Below are 17,001 nucleotides of genomic sequence, written 5' to 3'. Positions count from 1 at the left end.
ATTTTCGGGCTACCTACAGCGATGTCTGTGATGCAATGATGTGAGAAAGAAGGAAGTCGCAATGGCCGAGCGTCATTTAGTCTGAAGGTGGCACCAGGTCTAACCCATGTAGGGGGACACAGCGGGCTGCCTTAGGCGCAGAGACTGGCTTATAGGGCACCTTTCAGGGACCCCCCCCCTTATGGCAGCCCCTAGAGATAAGGCGATAGAATTTAGCGACCCGCGGGCGTCTGAAAGCCGGGCAGCGGAGGTGTGGATTCAATGCCAGAGTAGTTTTTTTGATGCCTGATCAGCCATCATTTTGCGTCGTGTATCTCCATTAACATGGCAAGCGTAGGTTCCCCGTAGAAGATCGTCGAGTCTTACTCAGAAGCTGAGGAATCTTGATAGCATGGCGTCCCCCGAATTGGAGATGGTCTATCGCGAAAAGGGCAAGATCGCCAAAATGAACTGGAAAAAATTGACGAGTACAAAGACCTTGTAGACAGTGTCAATGCGAAAGCATGTCTTATGCGACTTTCTGGCTGGCAGTCCTGACGGTTCATAGATTCAAAATTACGAATACGATGCCTCGACCCTCCAGCTGACCTCCAGGCTGCTAAAGCAGAATCCCGAGTTCTACACGATATGGAATCATCGCCGCCGCATCCTCAGCGATATCATTAGCCAACTTCCTTCCAGTAACCCACAACATACTACCGGCAGCCTTGAGAATCCCGATTCCGTTATCTCACGTCTCATTTCAAACGATCTTTACTTCACCTTACCCCTGCTCCGCAAGTTCCCAAAGTGCTACTGGATATGGAACTACCGGTCATGGCTTCTCCAGCAATGCAACGCTCTACTCCCCTCATACATAGCGCGTCAATTCTGGGAAGATGAGCTGACTCTTGTTGCTAAGATGCACGCGTTAGATAGCCGCAATTTCCATGGGTGGGGCTATCGTAGGGGCGTCGTTGCTGCACTAGATAGTCCTGCTTTGCAAATCGGCTCCACCGAGAATCAAGTGGTGGATAATGGTGAAAGCGATGGGACAAAAGAGGGTGGTGAGAAGCCGGGCAGTTTGACTGAAGAGGAATTCGAGTACACGACGACAATGTTGGACTTCAACCTTTCAAATTTCTCAGCGTGGCATCGAAGAAGTAAAGTGATTCCTCGCCTTCTAGATGAGAGAAATGCAGGTAAGGACGAAAGACTGAAGCTGCTAGATGAAGGTAAGCCCTCTTGGTGTGTCATTGATTTTTGAATGCAGCTGATGGAAGATGACGGTCGATAGACTTAGAGTGGATACAAGGCGCCCTATGGGCGTCTGGGGACGACTCGAGTCTATGGTTCTACCACCAATTCTTGTTGTCAATTTTCGACCCCGATTCGGCTGAGAGTTCGATCGTGAAGGACATTACGGCAGAAGAGAGGAACACATACGTAGCTGACGAACTGCAGAAAGTAAACGACATGTTAAAAGGCGCGGAGGATTGCAAGTGGATCTATCTGGCATTGATTCGTATGGGGATGCTGCATCGGAAATTGACAGGGAAGTGGAAGACGGAGAGACAGAAATTGGTGGAGTATATTAAGATTTTGCACCAGGTGGATCCATTGAGGGCCGGGCGGTGGCAGGACCTAAAGAAAGAATTGGAGGCGTGGGAATGACGCAATGACGGCGAGGGGCTTAGTCTACATGATCTTGCGAGTTGAAAGAGACGTGCTTCGTCAAGTATGCAGACACTTCGAAGCATTAGTGTAATATGAACATACGATTTGGGGTATCTCTCAGATCAATGATCTTTCAAAAAGCTAATCTTGCACAAATCACTCGAGTATCATCGCGAACAACCTCACTCAAACACATCAATCAAGTCATATCCAATACCATAACGCCTAAAATGCGACTCCTGAAAGCACACAGACCGCGACTCAAATTCACCTCTGGAGCGGCTCCCTTCTAGCCGGTCCCTCGTCTCTGCTCCCTCACCCCCTACGCCAGGCCTCATCCACCCTCGCCCGCCTCGCCTCCTCGGCCCTCACATCCAAATAGGAGGGCAGTCCATCCCCTGCCGCTCCCTCCCTCACCGCCCTCCACAGCATCCCACAAAGCCCGCGATGCTCCCTGTGCCCGTGACAAGTCCAGTCGCCTGGGCTGACGCGATGGTCCAGGCTCTCCATCGTCGGCCTCGTCCTGACCACGCACAGCCCGGTGACCCCAGGGCGTCGCCGGCCGCTGCGGCGAAAGCCCCCTCTGAGGCGTCTCTGGAGCACTCGGTGACGAGGTCCGAGTGGGTGGTGCCGGCTCCGTTGGTGCGTGCCCTGGAGGTGTCGTTGGCGCGGTGGCTCCTCGCCTTGGGAGCCCAGTCCTTGGCATGGGTGCCCGTTGTTGAATGGGCCGGGGCCGCGCCGGGTAATGTATCACCATCCCTTCGAGCGGGAGATTGACGTATGCGGGTGGAGGCCCAGGCGGAGTTGGGGCGGTGTATGCAGGCGGATCACCGTTGATGCCTTCCAGATTATACTGTTGGACCTGATGCTGGTGAGCCTGAGGCGGGGGAGGCACGTCTAGGTCCAAAGCATCGCCAAAGGGGCCACCCAGTCCCCAGTCGGTGTACGCGTCATGGGGGATGGTGGTGTCTACCGAAGCAGATCTATGACGGCGAGAGAAGGCTCGAGAGAGGCGACGACATTGCCTCACGAAGTATCTGCAGACATGACTCCAGCAGAACCAAAGGAAGAGCAGAGGGATGACGAGTAGGGCAGCGCCTACAAGAGCAAAGATGGCTAAAGGGGAGATGGCGGAGTTCGACATGAGGCCGTCGATTGGTGCCATTTCCACAGACAGTCTGAGGCAAAGCTGCGTCAGCGTTTAGTCTTTTGCTCACACGTCTGCTCTACGATGTCTTACGAGAAGGAAGGGTTTGATGGTAGACACGGCACAGAGCACTGTACTTGCAAGGCTTGGAGAGGTTTGTGGGAGTGAAATCTACTTTGTATTGCGTGTATGTATGTCTGCGAAGAATGAGTGCAGAAAGTTGAGGAAGGAAGATGAAAGAGAAGAAGGAGCTTTTTATAAGCGGACACGAGAATATTTGAGTTTGAAGAGTCATGAATTTCTCTCAGATCAACGTTGAAACCGTTCCACCAGAAAGCGTGAAAAGAAATAAACCTTCAGAGGCTGCACCGAAATCGATAGTAATAGCCATCCGCAAGCAAATGGATTTGAAAAGTATCTCCAATGGTACATCGCAATTCGCGTAGCAGACACACTCTGATCTCATTGATCTTCTCTGTGCTCGAAGACTGGTTTGAGAGCTTCAATTTCTGATCAACCTGAAGTCCTCAAAGAGCAAATCCTCCCCCTTCTGGCCTTCTCGAGACAAGTAGCTGAGTAATCAAAAATAATCTGGTCGTAAACTTCAGAGAGTCCACATTGCGTATGAATTTTGGAAGTTAGAAGCTGGCCCGTGACTACCATCATGCCTGAACCAGAATCAATGGAGTGGCTTCGCTGCCCAAAATGGAAACTTAGGAGAACAATAAGGTTGGAAACATCACCACCCCGTATTAAGCGAGCTGTGTGGCTGAACCAACATCATCAAAGGCCACTGAGGGCTCAGTGTTGATCAAAGTAGACGTATGAATTATAAGCAAAAAATCGAGTTCCTCTAGCAAGTAGACGATATGGTCAAATTCGCAAGCAGCGAGTAAATGGAGTCTACACGACAAGCGCAAAATGTTCCTCAATCTGCATCTCGGCTGAGTGTGGATCGCAAGACTCCTTATATATTTTTATTTTTGGCTGAAGAAAGAAAGTATCGAAATTTAAAATCATAAAATTCATGCTGCGTCGTGGAATCTTGAGTGAAAAACTTCTTGATATTGAAATGACACGGGCAGATATGAGGGATGAGTGGCCTTCATTGAAACGCAGCATTTCTTGTATGTCTTCGGCTATTGGAAGCCAAAGAGACATGCTTCGGTCTGCGCCCTCCACCGAGGGCCTGAGAGATTTCGAACGTCTACCCTTGCGGTAGGTCATCCATGGAATTTGATGTCCACTCCCGTATCGTCATACCAGAGCTCTCGAATGCGTAAGGTCTTGCGGTCCTCGACTCATTCAACCGGACCAAAATTGTCTTTGAGCCAATTCAAGCAGACCTGGAAGTAATGCATCTCTATATCATGTTGAGCTCACTGAGCTTCATGCGACTTATTACGCCCATTATTTGCCCAGGCGTTGGGAAAGCGTCGAGTTCTGGTGGCTGCGCTGGATGAATTGGAGCTGACGCGTCGATTGGAGTTGCTGGTGCCGGCCGACTGGGGAGTATTGGAGCTGGTCGACCTTCTGACGGGACGTCACCAAGTACCAGGAGTTCTGTAGGTGCTTCTCGTCAATCTCCTGTCGGTAGCACTAATTCGACACTTACTCATGGCGAGTAAAAGGTAGAGAATATTCGCGATCTCATTGATGCAACAAATGAGGCGCTTGGGGCGGTCGACACACTGCTAGACAGACCTGAGGATCATGTTGGCGATCTATCTTTCAAAGCATTGTATGTCGACCAGACGTCCTCTATTGGTGCCAACAGCCCCTCTGCCTCCTTCTTACAGCCGTTGAATACCACTTTCTTTGCGTGCCTGGAGACAAACGATGACGTTATGTGCTTACCAACCAGATCATATGACTTTTTACGGGTCGGTGGCTGCACAAAGCATCGGTGTTGATTTCAGTATTTCGACAACCAAGTTTTTACTGATGTCACTGGAATCTACCGTCACACTAAGTGGCTCAGCAAAAGGAGACGCGCCAGAGAATCAGGCATACGGTGTGTGAATGTAACGTCTGAAGATGCTGTTCAAGACTTTAATGAAAGTTGTAATAGCCGCATTCTTCTTTTTGATAGTTATTAAGATCCATCTGGAAAAGCACACTTGACAATCTCGTCCCTCTTGACATACCGGTAGTGTGCACCTAAACTCAACCCGGATTTGAGGGTTTTTGCGTTTTGTTAGGGGTGCAATGGAAAGAGCTTCTCACTCGGATACGGCAGACGCGAAGGCGGACTTTGGTCTTGGGCCGAGCAAGACATCAGCTTGATTTCAATGACAGCGCCTGCCACTTGAGATTACATATTTCCTTGAATGAATCAGTGCATGGTCTCGGATCCTGTAATTAAAATCTCGAATTCAAGTTCTGCAATAAGACCGGCAAAGCCTTGAGAGAGCGGGTTGTTTGTACATGGGTGTGCGACCATGCATGGTTGAAGTTCCTGTAATGGGCGAATTAGCAAGTAATGTAGATGGATCAGTGATGTTGCCGAAATGATTGATTCACTCCAACTCATGGCTGTGATGGAAAACATGCCAGTGCCATTCAACAAAGCTCTTTTCGTAGGGCTGAAATGCCAAGTCATCATCCAAATCTATCCTAGCGCGCTTCGCTAGCTCCACGCACACGCACAACAACCACCACCTCCTCCCTTTTCCCTCTCTCCGCCGCAACCATGAAGCTCAACATCTCCAACCCCGCCAAAGGCACCCAAAAACTAATCGAAATTGAGGACGACCGCAAACTCCGCGTCTTCATGGACCGCCGCATGGGGCACGAAGTAGCCGGCGACAGCGTAGGCGACGAATACAAAGGCTACGTCTTCAAAATCACAGGCGGCAATGACAAGCAAGGCTTCCCGATGAAACAAGGGATCATGCACCCCACAAGAGTCAGGCTACTATTGAGCACAGGGCACTCGTGCTACAGGCCCCGGCGGACGGGCGAGCGAAAGAGGAAGTCGGTGCGAGGGTGTATTGTGGGCATGGATTTGGCGGTGCTGGCACTCACGATTGTGAAGCAAGGAGATAATGAGATCCCTGGCGTAACGGATACGAATATACCGCAGCGGCTGGGGCCGAAGAGGGCGACGAGGATTAGGAAGTTTTTCAATTTGGGGAAGGATGATGATGTATGTGCTAACCCCTACCCCAATCATTTCCCAAGCGAAATATCTGGCTGATTCATTGTTGAAATGCAGGTCCGCAAATTCGTCATCCGCCGTGAAGTCCAGCCTAAGAAGGAAGGCGCAAAACCCTATACCAAAGCCCCGCGTATCCAGCGTCTCGTTACTCCTCAGCGTTTGCAGCATAAACGTCATCGTATGGCTTTGAAGAAGCGACAGGCGGAGGCTACTAAGGATGCTGCTGTATGTCCCCATATTCGTTGCTCTTACTCTACGCAACGATTCTCCGGTGGCAGATTTGGGCTAACTCAATGGTGCTTGCAGAATGATTACGCACAACTATTGGCGAAGCGCGTGAACGAGGAGAAAGCGAAGAAGACAGAGCTGAGGAGTAGGTTTCTCCTTCCCAATCCTATCTTTTTCACCTTTTCGTCGCAGCAGGCTAACACAAGGTAGAACGGAGAGCGTCATCAAAGCGGGTGTAGGCTTGCGGTGGATGATAGTGAGACTTTCCGAGCTGTTGATGAGGGTAGGATCTACAGCTGCATGGTTCCGAGGATCAACAAAGAGTGTTTGGGGCGAGAAAGAAGCATTTCCTGGCTTGAAGATAGGCGCACTTGTGGACAGCTGCTTCAAAGAGCATAGTTTCAAATGAAGATCGCGAGTGTGAATTTGACCATGCGAGTGCGAATCTTTTGGTGGCTCATTCCCAGCGTGACATGTATATGCTGAAATGCCTCTTTCTGGTAGATAGACCTCCACAGCACCTCCAAGAACACAGCAATCTCGATTTGACGCATGCCTCCTAATCCCAAACTATACGCCAAGAGGACTTTTACATTTCCCCAGTACCCAAACATTATACCTCGTTCAGCAGATGCATAGCTACCGTTTGCATTACGGTGAGCTATCGACCGGAGCGTGTGTGAACAGAAAGCTGACGCTCTCGCCCTGTGGAAGTAATCAGTATCCTGATGGTACTATCGACGCAAATTTCTCACGTTATGGGTTCTTCTTATTGCCTCACTCAAGGTCGGCGCAATGTTGATAGTTGTGAGCTTAGGACACAGCTTATCTTTGCCCTGAAGCGGTACAGTCTGTTCTCCTATCAGTATTCTGCCATCTTCGTGTTTCCACTGCAGGCGCCCAGAGTCCACTCACATTTGTTACAACGACTTTACTTAAGGCATCACATCCGTTGAGGTTGTCGATTGCCTTGCCGCTCAGGATGCCATGTGTGCACATTGCAAGTACCTCTGCGGCACCATACTCTTTCACCGTTGTAGCGGCTTTGCATAGGGTTCCAGCGGTGTCGCACATCTGTCTAGTTAGTAAGAAATACAGTCTGCATATGGTAGGTGGGGTGCAGCAGAGGACATATTTACATCATCGATGAGGATCGCCATTTTGCCTTTGACCTTGCCGACGAGTACCTGGAAGTTATGAGCAGAAGGCATAGTATTGGCCAAGATGATTGAGTACCATTTTCGAGACTACGCTTGCCTCTTGTCTTTCCTACGGCACATTAGGCGCTTGCTAGACATGCTCAGGCCACGACCAGGAAATACTTTGTGTATCATGGCGAAATCTGTACTCAAGCGGTAGGCGGTAGAGGTTGCCCTGTGATATTTGGTAAGCACTGCAGTCTCCATTGAATTGAATATTCTGGACTCATCTTTACACCTCCGGCATCTGGTGAAACAATGACCACTTTGTCCGATTTGATCTCGGATAAGTAGTGCTCTCTCAACCATGCTATAGTCGCAGGTTCCGCGTAAAGGCTACCACAATCAGTATTCCACTTAAGACTTATAGGAATGAGCCCACTTGTCGACAGGCACCGAAAAGAAGCCTTGTATCTATGACAGTCAGCTGAGAATGTCTTGGGGCGCGTAGAAATATGTACTTGGCTTGCATGAAGGTCCATTGTGATCTTTCACTTATCAGCCCATCTACAGAAGTCTGCGTTGTATCTCTTACGACGTGGTTTATGCCTGCTACTTGCAAGAGATTTGCTACTAGCCGGGCGGTAATGGGAGCTCTGGCAGTCTCTCAGCTCGGGCTTTTTGCTCGTCTTATTATGAACCTTACCGACTCTTGTCCTGCGTTGCAATCATCTTTAGCATTGCTTTACGTGATTGACAGGATTACAGACTTTCTTGTCTCTGTCGTTAATTAGTAGAGGACATTTGAAGCCGAGGGGATTACAAGGACTCACTGCCGTGCATACGGAAAGTTTGGTATGACTGCCGTGATTCGTCTTATGTTTATCAGCAAGTCAACCATGAATTCTGGTCGAATGGCCAACCTCGCTGATGCCGTTTTGCAGGCATTGATCATCTTCATGTTCGGCTTTAGCAGCTGTAGTAGCATCGATGTAAATTGGACGCTACCTGAAGTAGCTCCATGAGACCTGATAATCATTAGCGATAATGGTTACAGCAGTGACTGTATGCGGTATACCATCATTGACATCTCCTGGCGCGGGCGACTGAACAATGAAGACACTGAATATCAACTTTCAGCACATAAATCGGAAATGCGTTCGAAGATGTAGCCACTGACTCCTCGTCTCGGACCTAAGTATGTCGTGAGCACCACCGAAGCTCACAACGCTGATGGACTCTTACTGATTCGCCGATGGTTACGGATGTTTCCTGATGTTGTTAGAAAGAGAAGACACTCTAAGTCTACCGCGGCGAACATACTTGATTCGAGTATTTCAAGACTAGCACTTTCGCGAGCTACACTAGATTAGATGAAATCTTTCGATGTTGGGGAAGCACCAATCACCTCTTTGCTCACACTAGCTTACGTCAGCATATGCCATGCTTGAAAGCAATACTATGCTCACCCGTCTGCCACCATCTTTGCCAGCTCAGGATGCTAGATTCGTCAGGCGTACCATTCCCGCCCATCATGCTGCAGCGTACCGAGTTCCCCGTCATTATAACCACCTCATTAGTCGACATTTTGAAAACGATGACGAGTATAGTAAAAATTCAATCTAAATAGGAAAGGGCTCGCAGGGGCGAAATATGCGAAATCTGAAGGACGATCCCACCCAAAATGCACGAGAACACTTCAAAGACTTGAGCTGATTCATGATGGAAAGTTTCGGAAAGTGTTTGGTGGAGGAATCCTCGAAAGCCAAAATTGAGCCGGAGAAATTCCGCGAACTTGAGCCGCGCCAAGCCCGCGCTAAGCCTAGAAAGTGCAGGTGTTCCATTTCCTCGAGCTTTCTCCTTGATAACGCCCAATCACAATAAGAAACATCGAACTCGACACTTCGAGGTTTTTGATTTGAGCAAGGAGCTGAGATAGGCCCAGCCGCTGCACGGAACACCCAATAGACTTGCGATGATGTGTAGCCATTCTCATGCCTATCTCACGAATCACTGGGAGCTATGATTGTGCTTGTTCGCTTGAAGACCTTTCTCTGATTTATCGACAAGGCTGCTGGGATGCCTACTTCCAAGAAAGGCAATTTCATGGCGATGTCAGGATCCTTCTCGAAACTGAGGTGCCTTCATTTTTTGGTGTATAATCTTGTCCTCCCAATTCTTTGTCGTGCTGTGATTTTGAAGTCGTTCATTATGATCCCCCATTGCAAATTACTATATGGTTCTTGTTGGCCGAGAAGTAATGCTGTATTTTTCTGCTTAGTTGATCACAGCTACATTATGAATCCGGCCACTTGCGACGGGCCCTACACACGAACATCATTCCTACTGAATACTATATATGACCATTGAATATGCCATAGGAAGCAACAAGGTGAAATGGTGGGTTTTGTTCTGAAACTCGCGTAATTTGAGTCGTACAGCATTCAGGCGCGATCAAATAATGAAAGCCTCATCTAGTCCAAAAACAGATCATTTCATTTTGATTCGCGTTGCCGATGGAAAGGTAACCGGCAGCAACGCCTACAATTGATATTCGTCTCGAGTCAAAGGAAAGTAACGCACAAGGTAGCACACTCTCTACAGACTTTGTACTACATTGATGTTGCCTTGCCGGCTGTCATACTCCCAACGTGTAGCAACTCGTCTGCTGACTTGTAAGTACGTACGATAATATGCACGACACCGGGGAGCTTTGTTTGTACCACAATATGAGCTGATCTCGGGGTATATAAGGTACGAGCTCTCCCAGCTCATCCATCCTTCCCTCTTTGCTCAACCTACTCATAATATCCCAATAGAAAATTCAATTCTTAACACCACCCCAACAAAAAGCTAGCACTGCATCTTTGACAATGACTCGTCGCGAGCACACACACTCCTCGTCGGTCAATGACCGAGCCAGCACGGCCGGTGGATCCTATCGCTCCACTGGCTCTCGCTCACAAGCGCCGTCTAATGGACAAAGCTCCCATACACAAGGCCGCCATGAACTACATTCCCACACAGCGGACAGCTCGAGCGGCATCGACTCCCATCGTCACCACCGACAACAGAGCTCAGCTGGCTCGTTCGACTCACAATCCCCTTCCGAATTGGCCGAGCAGCATTATTCCGAACAAGGTGCGAGACCGGCAGCAAGAATACAATTTCCGCCCCGGTTTCATTGGCTTATCAAGGGTATCCTACGCAAGCGCCCAGACCTGGATTGGATGATGGAGAACGTGTGGAAGAACGCGAATGAAGAGACCTTCGAACGTGCGGAGCAATCCTTACGCGACGGTCCAGGAGATGACGCCTGTGATATCTTCGGCGATTATGGACGCGGCGACAAAGTTGACCCTGGAGCCCCTCACACCCATCCTAGTGAGTGGCCTAGTGAATTCCTTCGTGATTGCTTCGATCCTGAAGGCCGAGACCATCAAGGTGCCGGCACTTCTGAACGAGGATCTGGACACCGTGATGGAGGTCGTGGGGATAGCCATAGGAGCTCTGAGAGTCGTAGAGAGACGCATCATCACGGCACTAGCGCCTCCTCTAGCCATGGTGGATCCTCTTATGGAGGCAATCGAAACGACAACGATGATCGCTATGAAGATCAATACTAATTAACATTCGATCTCTTCAGATACTAGGAACTCAAGGCCAGCAGAGGGAGTGTCTTGAAGGGGCAGCACAGAATGATGGTGTAGAAGGCAAGCGATACATGCAGGATTGCGACTATGATAAATGTCCTTGATTTTTCAGGCCATTTGGCAGACATGCGGAGTATGCAACCAGAACAGATTGGATAGCCAGATGGAGATAGGCGGGAGATACTGCAATCTTGAAGCAGGAACAATATCACTAGCTTCACAAATACATTCTCTCAGCTCCTGCTCTCCTGATGCCCCTCCCCGTGATTAGGCTATGGACATCACTACTGTTCTTACGCAGTCGGCGCCTTTTGACTCAGCATTCAAGCTGACATCTTGGGCTCGCTGTCAAAGAACCTGTAGTGGATATATTTTCTCTTACATGTTGACTGGTATAAAACTCCAAATGAGCTGAGATGGGTGTACAAAAGACTTAATTTCTACGTTGGAGTTTTAGGGCTAACTCTAAGGAGGTACAGCCTAGAGCACGCCATATAAGCTGGCTTTCAGGCAGCCCGATGGCCCCGGAACTCGTAGAAAACCTACTTGGCGCGGCAATGGTCCGACTGGCCGATCCTCGTAAAGGACTTTCTTTTCTTCGAACCGTGAATGAGCAGTGCCTCCTCGGACTATCATGGAGGTTGATCGGGATGCGGTCAATTTGGGTCCGGCAGTGGATGCTCAGAGCACTCCCGAACCCTCAGCAAAGAGTAGGCAGCCAAAGAGACGAATCATAGGCAGAAAAGCTGCAGCAGAACAAACCGAGCAACCACTCAACCGACAGACCATCGAATCTAGCGGCTCAATACAAGGTACGCACTCCTGCAACATACCCAAAGACAAAGAGCACCTATTCGTCTGACATATCGGAAGCTGCGCAGCCCAGAAAAACCCGGAGAATCATCAACCAAGTGCCTGAAGACATCCTCAATGACGTTGAGATCAACGAAGCAATCGCCCTGCTCCCATCGAACTACTCCTTCGAGATCCACAAAACAATACATCGAATAAGGTCCTCAGGATGCAAGAAGATAGCTCTACAAATGCCCGAGGGGCTCCTTCTCTTCGCCACCACTATCTCGGACATCTTGACCCAATTTTGTCCTGGAACAGAGACGCTCATCATGGGCGATGTCACGTATGGTGCTTGTTGTATAGACGACTACACAGCACGTGCTCTAGGCTGCGATATCCTCGTGCACTACGCCCATAGCTGTTTGATACCTGTCGATGTGACCAAGATCAAAACGCTGTATGTCTTTGTGGACATCAGTATCGATACCTCACACCTTCTTGCGACTCTGGAGCGCAATTTTGACTCGGGAAAGTCAATTGCGATGGTTGGGACTATACAATTCAACTCTACATTACACACCATTAAGCCTATCCTCGAAAAGGTCGGCTTCAGAGTCCTGATTCCGCAGATCACACCATTGAGCAAGGGAGAAATACTGGGGTGCACATCGCCACGTTTATCGAAGGATGCCGCAGATATCATCCTATACTTGGGCGATGGCCGTTTTCACCTCGAGTCCGCCATGATACACAATCCATCCTTGCCCGCATACCGCTATGACCCATATTCGCGAAAATTGACCAGGGAGACGTACGAGCATCAAGAGATGCAAGAGCTGCGAAAGAGCGCGATCACACAAGCTAAGAAAGCGAAGAAGTGGGGACTGATACTCGGTTCGCTTGGTAGGCAGGGCAATCCGCATACAATGGCTTTGATCGAAAACACTTTGGACGAGCGTGGAATCCCATTCATCAACATCCTGCTAAGCGAGATATTTCCTGGCAAGTTGGCTTTGATGAGTGACATTGAGTGTTGGGTGCAGGTCGCATGTCCACGTCTTAGCATTGACTGGGGTTATGCATTCCCGAGGCCGTTACTGACGCCCTACGAAGCGCTTGTGGCTCTTGAAACCAGAGATGATTGGGATAAAGGCAATGACGGTATCTACCCGATGGACTATTACGCCAAAGACGGTCTTGGTCGCACGAAACCAGTCGATGCGGCTTCTCTCCCGATATCTGCAAAAGGATGAAATAATGACTTTGAGCTGTTTTGACTCCTTTACAAAAACTAGTACGGATCACAAAAGGACGACCCACAACCCTACTACCGTTGCCGTCAAAGGTAAGACACCTCTCAGTGCATTTAGCACCCCCCACCTCCGCACAAGGCTTCGAGCTTCCTCATCGCCAAGCTTAGTCCTCAGATCACTAGCATCGATGAGCCGCCTGTTAATCGGCTCCATAAATATGAGCGTGGCCGGAATGATCGCAATCGTCACAGCCGCAGCAAACGCAAGGCCTCGCCACCTCCTGCCAAATTCTTTTGTCTCGCTGGTCTGCTGATGGTGTTCATAAGCTGTATAAGCCAGCATCGAGCTTGTAGCGAGGGCGCCGGAGATGCCGATTGTCGCGCCCCTGTTGAAGATGAATCGCCATTGCTGGATCATTACTTGTGGCGAAGACAAGAGGATAGCGGGTATAGCTAGGGCTGAAAGGGATAGCAGCCCCCTTCTTGAAGTCAGAAATATCGTGTTGATTCAGTGAGGATGCCGTACCTCCGAGGACCCCTGAGGATACAAGACCTATTGTGGTAGCCAATCTTGTGGGAGAGATTGTGTCCATTTTCCGGTGCAGGCAAAATATGGTAGATTTGGCTTCAGGATTGTCACGGCCAGAAAAGCTACTCGAAGAAAGTCGAGCCCTTATATGCTTGATCTTGCACGGGTCAAGCTGTTAAGCGCAACTCTCTACGGACTTTTCGCGGAGTGCGTCACCCTTAATGTGACCTCACCGACGCAAATATCGAATTGGCGTGTCTTGGCCGGCGGACTTTGTCTGGGCGTGCGAAAGTCCGAACGAAGAGTGTCCTCCCCGAAAATCTCGTTCGGCCGCGACTGCTCCCTTCCAATTCTGAGCCAAAATCGCTTGTACTGTACGGAAATATGTACTTTGTATATGCATTGTCTACCGAGACTACAAGCGGCGCTGGCTGACACCATTTTGTCTTCAACATGGTCGTCCCTCGGGGCTGGTCATTTGTAATCACCCCAAAGAGCTCTACATCGAGCCATTTTGAAGACCTAGGCACGAAGACTAATGCCTTTACATGAACAGCAAAGTCTAGACTTTCAGTGATGTCTAGATCAAGTGCGAGCTCACGAAACGGGTGGGGCAAATTCAAGCTGTGTGGAAAAGGCCCATCGCTAGAAGTTGCCCCAATGCTGGGTCTTTCACACCATCAGATTTTCATCGCAGTCCTCATTGCTCAGTTACAGGGACCCTGATGACTTTAGCGCTGATAGCTGGAGTGCGGCGATGCCGAAAGTAAGAAGGATCTAACCCTTTTTAATTCTCGGAGATGATCGTCCGCCTGGTCACTAAGGGACCGACCTATCACAGTTCGGGATGGCGTTCCTTTCAATCCACATCGGGCAGTCCGTAAGACGCAAGTACGATAGTTGTCATAGCCTTAGCCAAAGATTAGCTTACCTTAACACTGGGTGCTGCACAAGGCTGAGAGAAGGGCTCTGCGGTCTAGATTGATGCTCATCAGATGCCTCCCATATCATAAGCTGCCCCCACGCTGAGGAGACTCTGTCTTGCGAATGCCTAATTTTTTATCTTCGCGATTGATCAATTGAAATGGAGGTTCCACGGAAGCAGGTCAACTCGACTGTGACACCTGTTGGTTATAGCCCGGTCAATTTCAGCATTCGCAACCCATGGGATCCCAGCGTCCTCAAACGTATACCATGGAAAGGCTTTGGGGCCATGTTGGGCGCTGTAGCCGGCATTGCCGCAGCCGTTGCAGTTCTCGTAGTATCTGACGGTCAACCAACCACCAAATGGTCACTACAGCCCGCTGTTTACCTCGCTATCTGTTCTGCTCTCACCAACATCTTCATACATTTCGCGCTTGGAAAAGCCGTCACCGTTGCCTGGTGGAGACGAGCGACTCAGCCGAACACCACCATCGCAGATCTGCACAGATGTTGGAGCTATGGGGATAGTCTTTGGGAAGCGGTCTTATCTGGGACGCATGTTAATTTGATTGCCATCGCTTCTATCCTTGTTGCAATCGTGCCAATCAACGGACCCTTCCTACAACGCGCATCCCGGGTACAATTAGGCACATTTTCGCACACATCGAACGTCAATGTTCAAGTTGCACAAAGTCTACCGTATGGATACACGGGATATCTGAGCGGCCGACAGGAGGCACCCACGTTGCTGACGCCGCCGTTCACAAAGGTCGTAGAGGCAGCAACCTCGCAAGCGCCCATCAACGTCACCGCCACTGGATGTACTGGAAAGTGTGCGACTATTGTTCGAGGGGCCGGTTTTGCCATTAATTGTTCGACTACTACGGCACCATTCGGTCTAACCCCCACGGCACCTCAAGATGGCGGAACCTTTGACACTGACCAGGAGGCCGTTGAGAATGGGACCAGAGCATTCGGCTCCTCCTTTCTCTGGTCTTCTCAAGAACCCGCAACGGTCAATCTCACGGTACAATACAAAGACACGACAAGCTGCGACGGAAATCTTGTATTACGAAACTGTACCCTGATGGCCGCGACTGTTGACTATCCGGTTATTGTCAATGGCAATCAAAGCACAATAGAGCTTGACCCGGATTCAACCATGTTCACAGACCACATCTATAACATGACCAGTCTTCCGTACATATATACAGGCCCCACAACCTTAGGGGGTTTCTACAAAGCGCTCAGAGATACGTATGAATCAACAGCTAATCTTCGCTTCGTAGGTGCACTAGGGTATGAGCTGAGCGGCGACGGTGCAACGGCCAATCGCTATGCCGTTGTCAATCTAGACCCAAATCAAATGGATGCGGGACCGCAATCCAGCTGCAATCTCTCCTTCAGCGACCCAACGGATGACCTTGTTCGTTCGGCGCGCGATCTGATGTTTCGGTCAGCTGTTGCAGCTGCCAATGCTACAAACGCACAGCATGTGTCAGCGCAAGAGACAAGAACGGTACCGACATACGAATCCCGTTACCTATATCTTGGAATAGCAGTCTTGTTCACCGCCATTGCATGGCTAGCTACCCTCCCAATCTTCATCGGCTGGTGGCATGTTGGCCGAACCGTCAGCATGAGTCCAATTGAGACTGCCAAAGCCTTTAGGGCGCCTATGCTGCAGAATGCTGATCCGAATGCCATGGCTGATGAATTTGTGAAGGAGGTGGGGCAACGTCCAGTGCAATATGGGGCTCTGGCTACGCGCGACGGTCAACAGCAGCTCCTAGAGATGAATGATCCACAATTCGTTAGAAGGCCTCAAGAGGGGCAGTCATTTTCTGGATAGGGGTTCCTGATACTGTATTTGAACACCGCTTTTGTTCTTAGATTCCGAGAAATGAAGCAATGCCGACTCATCGTTTGACCTAGCGATAGATTTCCCATCTCTTAATGTTTTGAGCAGGACTTTAAGAATCTATATTGGCTTGTCTCGGCCACGAGTCAAGGTCCCCTCGTATCATGGAATTGAGTACTGAATACTCAGCGCTCTAGGCATACTCTCAGCGTATCGGATCTTCGCCGGCTTGCTTCGGCTCCATGATCAGGCTGGAGCGCTGACTTCTAAGAAGAGGCAGCCTTGATGAGAGCTAAGGGCAGGGTCAGCGCCCAATTGGGCTGTGGCTGAAGGTAGCTGCAGATCTAGTCTCAATCAAGACTCGCGCTAACGCCTATGCGACTAGCTTAGCAGACCTCGATCTTCCTCTTCAGCCGCACGTTCCTACATATTGCTCAACTTGTAGTGCTTGTCTCTACTGATGCAGCGATGGATTCTATGAACTATGAGGCCATATCTTTGCAGCCTGGACTCTTTGTATCCCCGCCGGACCCAGGCAATGCCTTTTTTGAGGTATGGCCGCAAGCTGGATCAGAGGTTAGCCTTGCCAATTCTGCAACGATTCCCTTTCTCAAGCTACGTGTATAGCCTATAATCAAAGAAGGATGTTTAAAAGAC

The 17,001-nt window shown here is 49.7% G+C and overlaps 6 protein-coding genes across 6 annotated transcripts; 5 read left to right on the top strand and 1 right to left on the bottom strand.

Annotated features, from left to right (window-relative positions):
- Positions 1-324: 324 nt before the first annotated feature.
- Positions 325-1,653, top strand: KY384_004541 (uncharacterized protein; the record flags this gene model as incomplete). The annotated part of the gene is made up of 3 exons (XM_044813046.1): positions 325-333; positions 548-1,214; positions 1,277-1,653. 3 exons carry the CDS (start codon positions 325-327, stop codon positions 1,651-1,653), a joined length of 1,053 nt encoding a protein of 350 aa, XP_044670466.1.
- A 3,842-nt stretch (positions 1,654-5,495) lies between these two features.
- Positions 5,496-6,401, top strand: KY384_004540 (uncharacterized protein; the record flags this gene model as incomplete). The annotated part of the gene is made up of 3 exons (XM_044813045.1): positions 5,496-5,951; positions 6,021-6,188; positions 6,270-6,401. The coding sequence occupies 3 exons, from the start codon at positions 5,496-5,498 to the stop codon at positions 6,399-6,401; spliced, it is 756 nt and encodes a 251-aa protein (XP_044670465.1).
- A 441-nt stretch (positions 6,402-6,842) lies between these two features.
- On the bottom strand, positions 6,843-8,866 carry KY384_004539 (uncharacterized protein; the record flags this gene model as incomplete). Its single annotated transcript, XM_044813044.1, has 6 exons — positions 6,843-6,896; positions 6,947-7,042; positions 7,107-7,265; positions 7,331-7,378; positions 8,339-8,358; positions 8,800-8,866. 6 exons carry the CDS (start codon positions 8,864-8,866, stop codon positions 6,843-6,845), a joined length of 444 nt encoding a protein of 147 aa, XP_044670464.1.
- Positions 8,867-10,203: 1,337 nt separating this feature from the next.
- KY384_004538 (uncharacterized protein) lies at positions 10,204-10,956 on the top strand (the record flags this gene model as incomplete). Its single annotated transcript, XM_044813043.1, has 1 exon — positions 10,204-10,956. One exon carries the CDS (start codon positions 10,204-10,206, stop codon positions 10,954-10,956), a length of 753 nt encoding a protein of 250 aa, XP_044670463.1.
- A 661-nt stretch (positions 10,957-11,617) lies between these two features.
- Positions 11,618-13,031, top strand: DPH1 (Diphthamide biosynthesis protein 1; the record flags this gene model as incomplete). Its single annotated transcript, XM_044813042.1, has 2 exons — positions 11,618-11,795; positions 11,857-13,031. The coding sequence occupies 2 exons, from the start codon at positions 11,618-11,620 to the stop codon at positions 13,029-13,031; spliced, it is 1,353 nt and encodes a 450-aa protein (XP_044670462.1).
- A 1,612-nt stretch (positions 13,032-14,643) lies between these two features.
- Positions 14,644-16,335, top strand: KY384_004536 (uncharacterized protein; the record flags this gene model as incomplete). Its single annotated transcript, XM_044813041.1, has 1 exon — positions 14,644-16,335. One exon carries the CDS (start codon positions 14,644-14,646, stop codon positions 16,333-16,335), a length of 1,692 nt encoding a protein of 563 aa, XP_044670461.1.
- Positions 16,336-17,001: the final 666 nt, after the last annotated feature.

Source organism: Bacidia gigantensis (genome assembly GCF_019456465.1).
Source record: "Bacidia gigantensis strain McMullin 20006 chromosome Unknown contig_231, whole genome shotgun sequence".
Taxonomy (NCBI): Eukaryota; Fungi; Ascomycota; class Lecanoromycetes; order Lecanorales; family Ramalinaceae; genus Bacidia; species Bacidia gigantensis.
The sequence above is the reverse complement of the archived record's forward strand: the minus strand, read 5'-3'. Positions and strand labels throughout refer to the sequence as shown.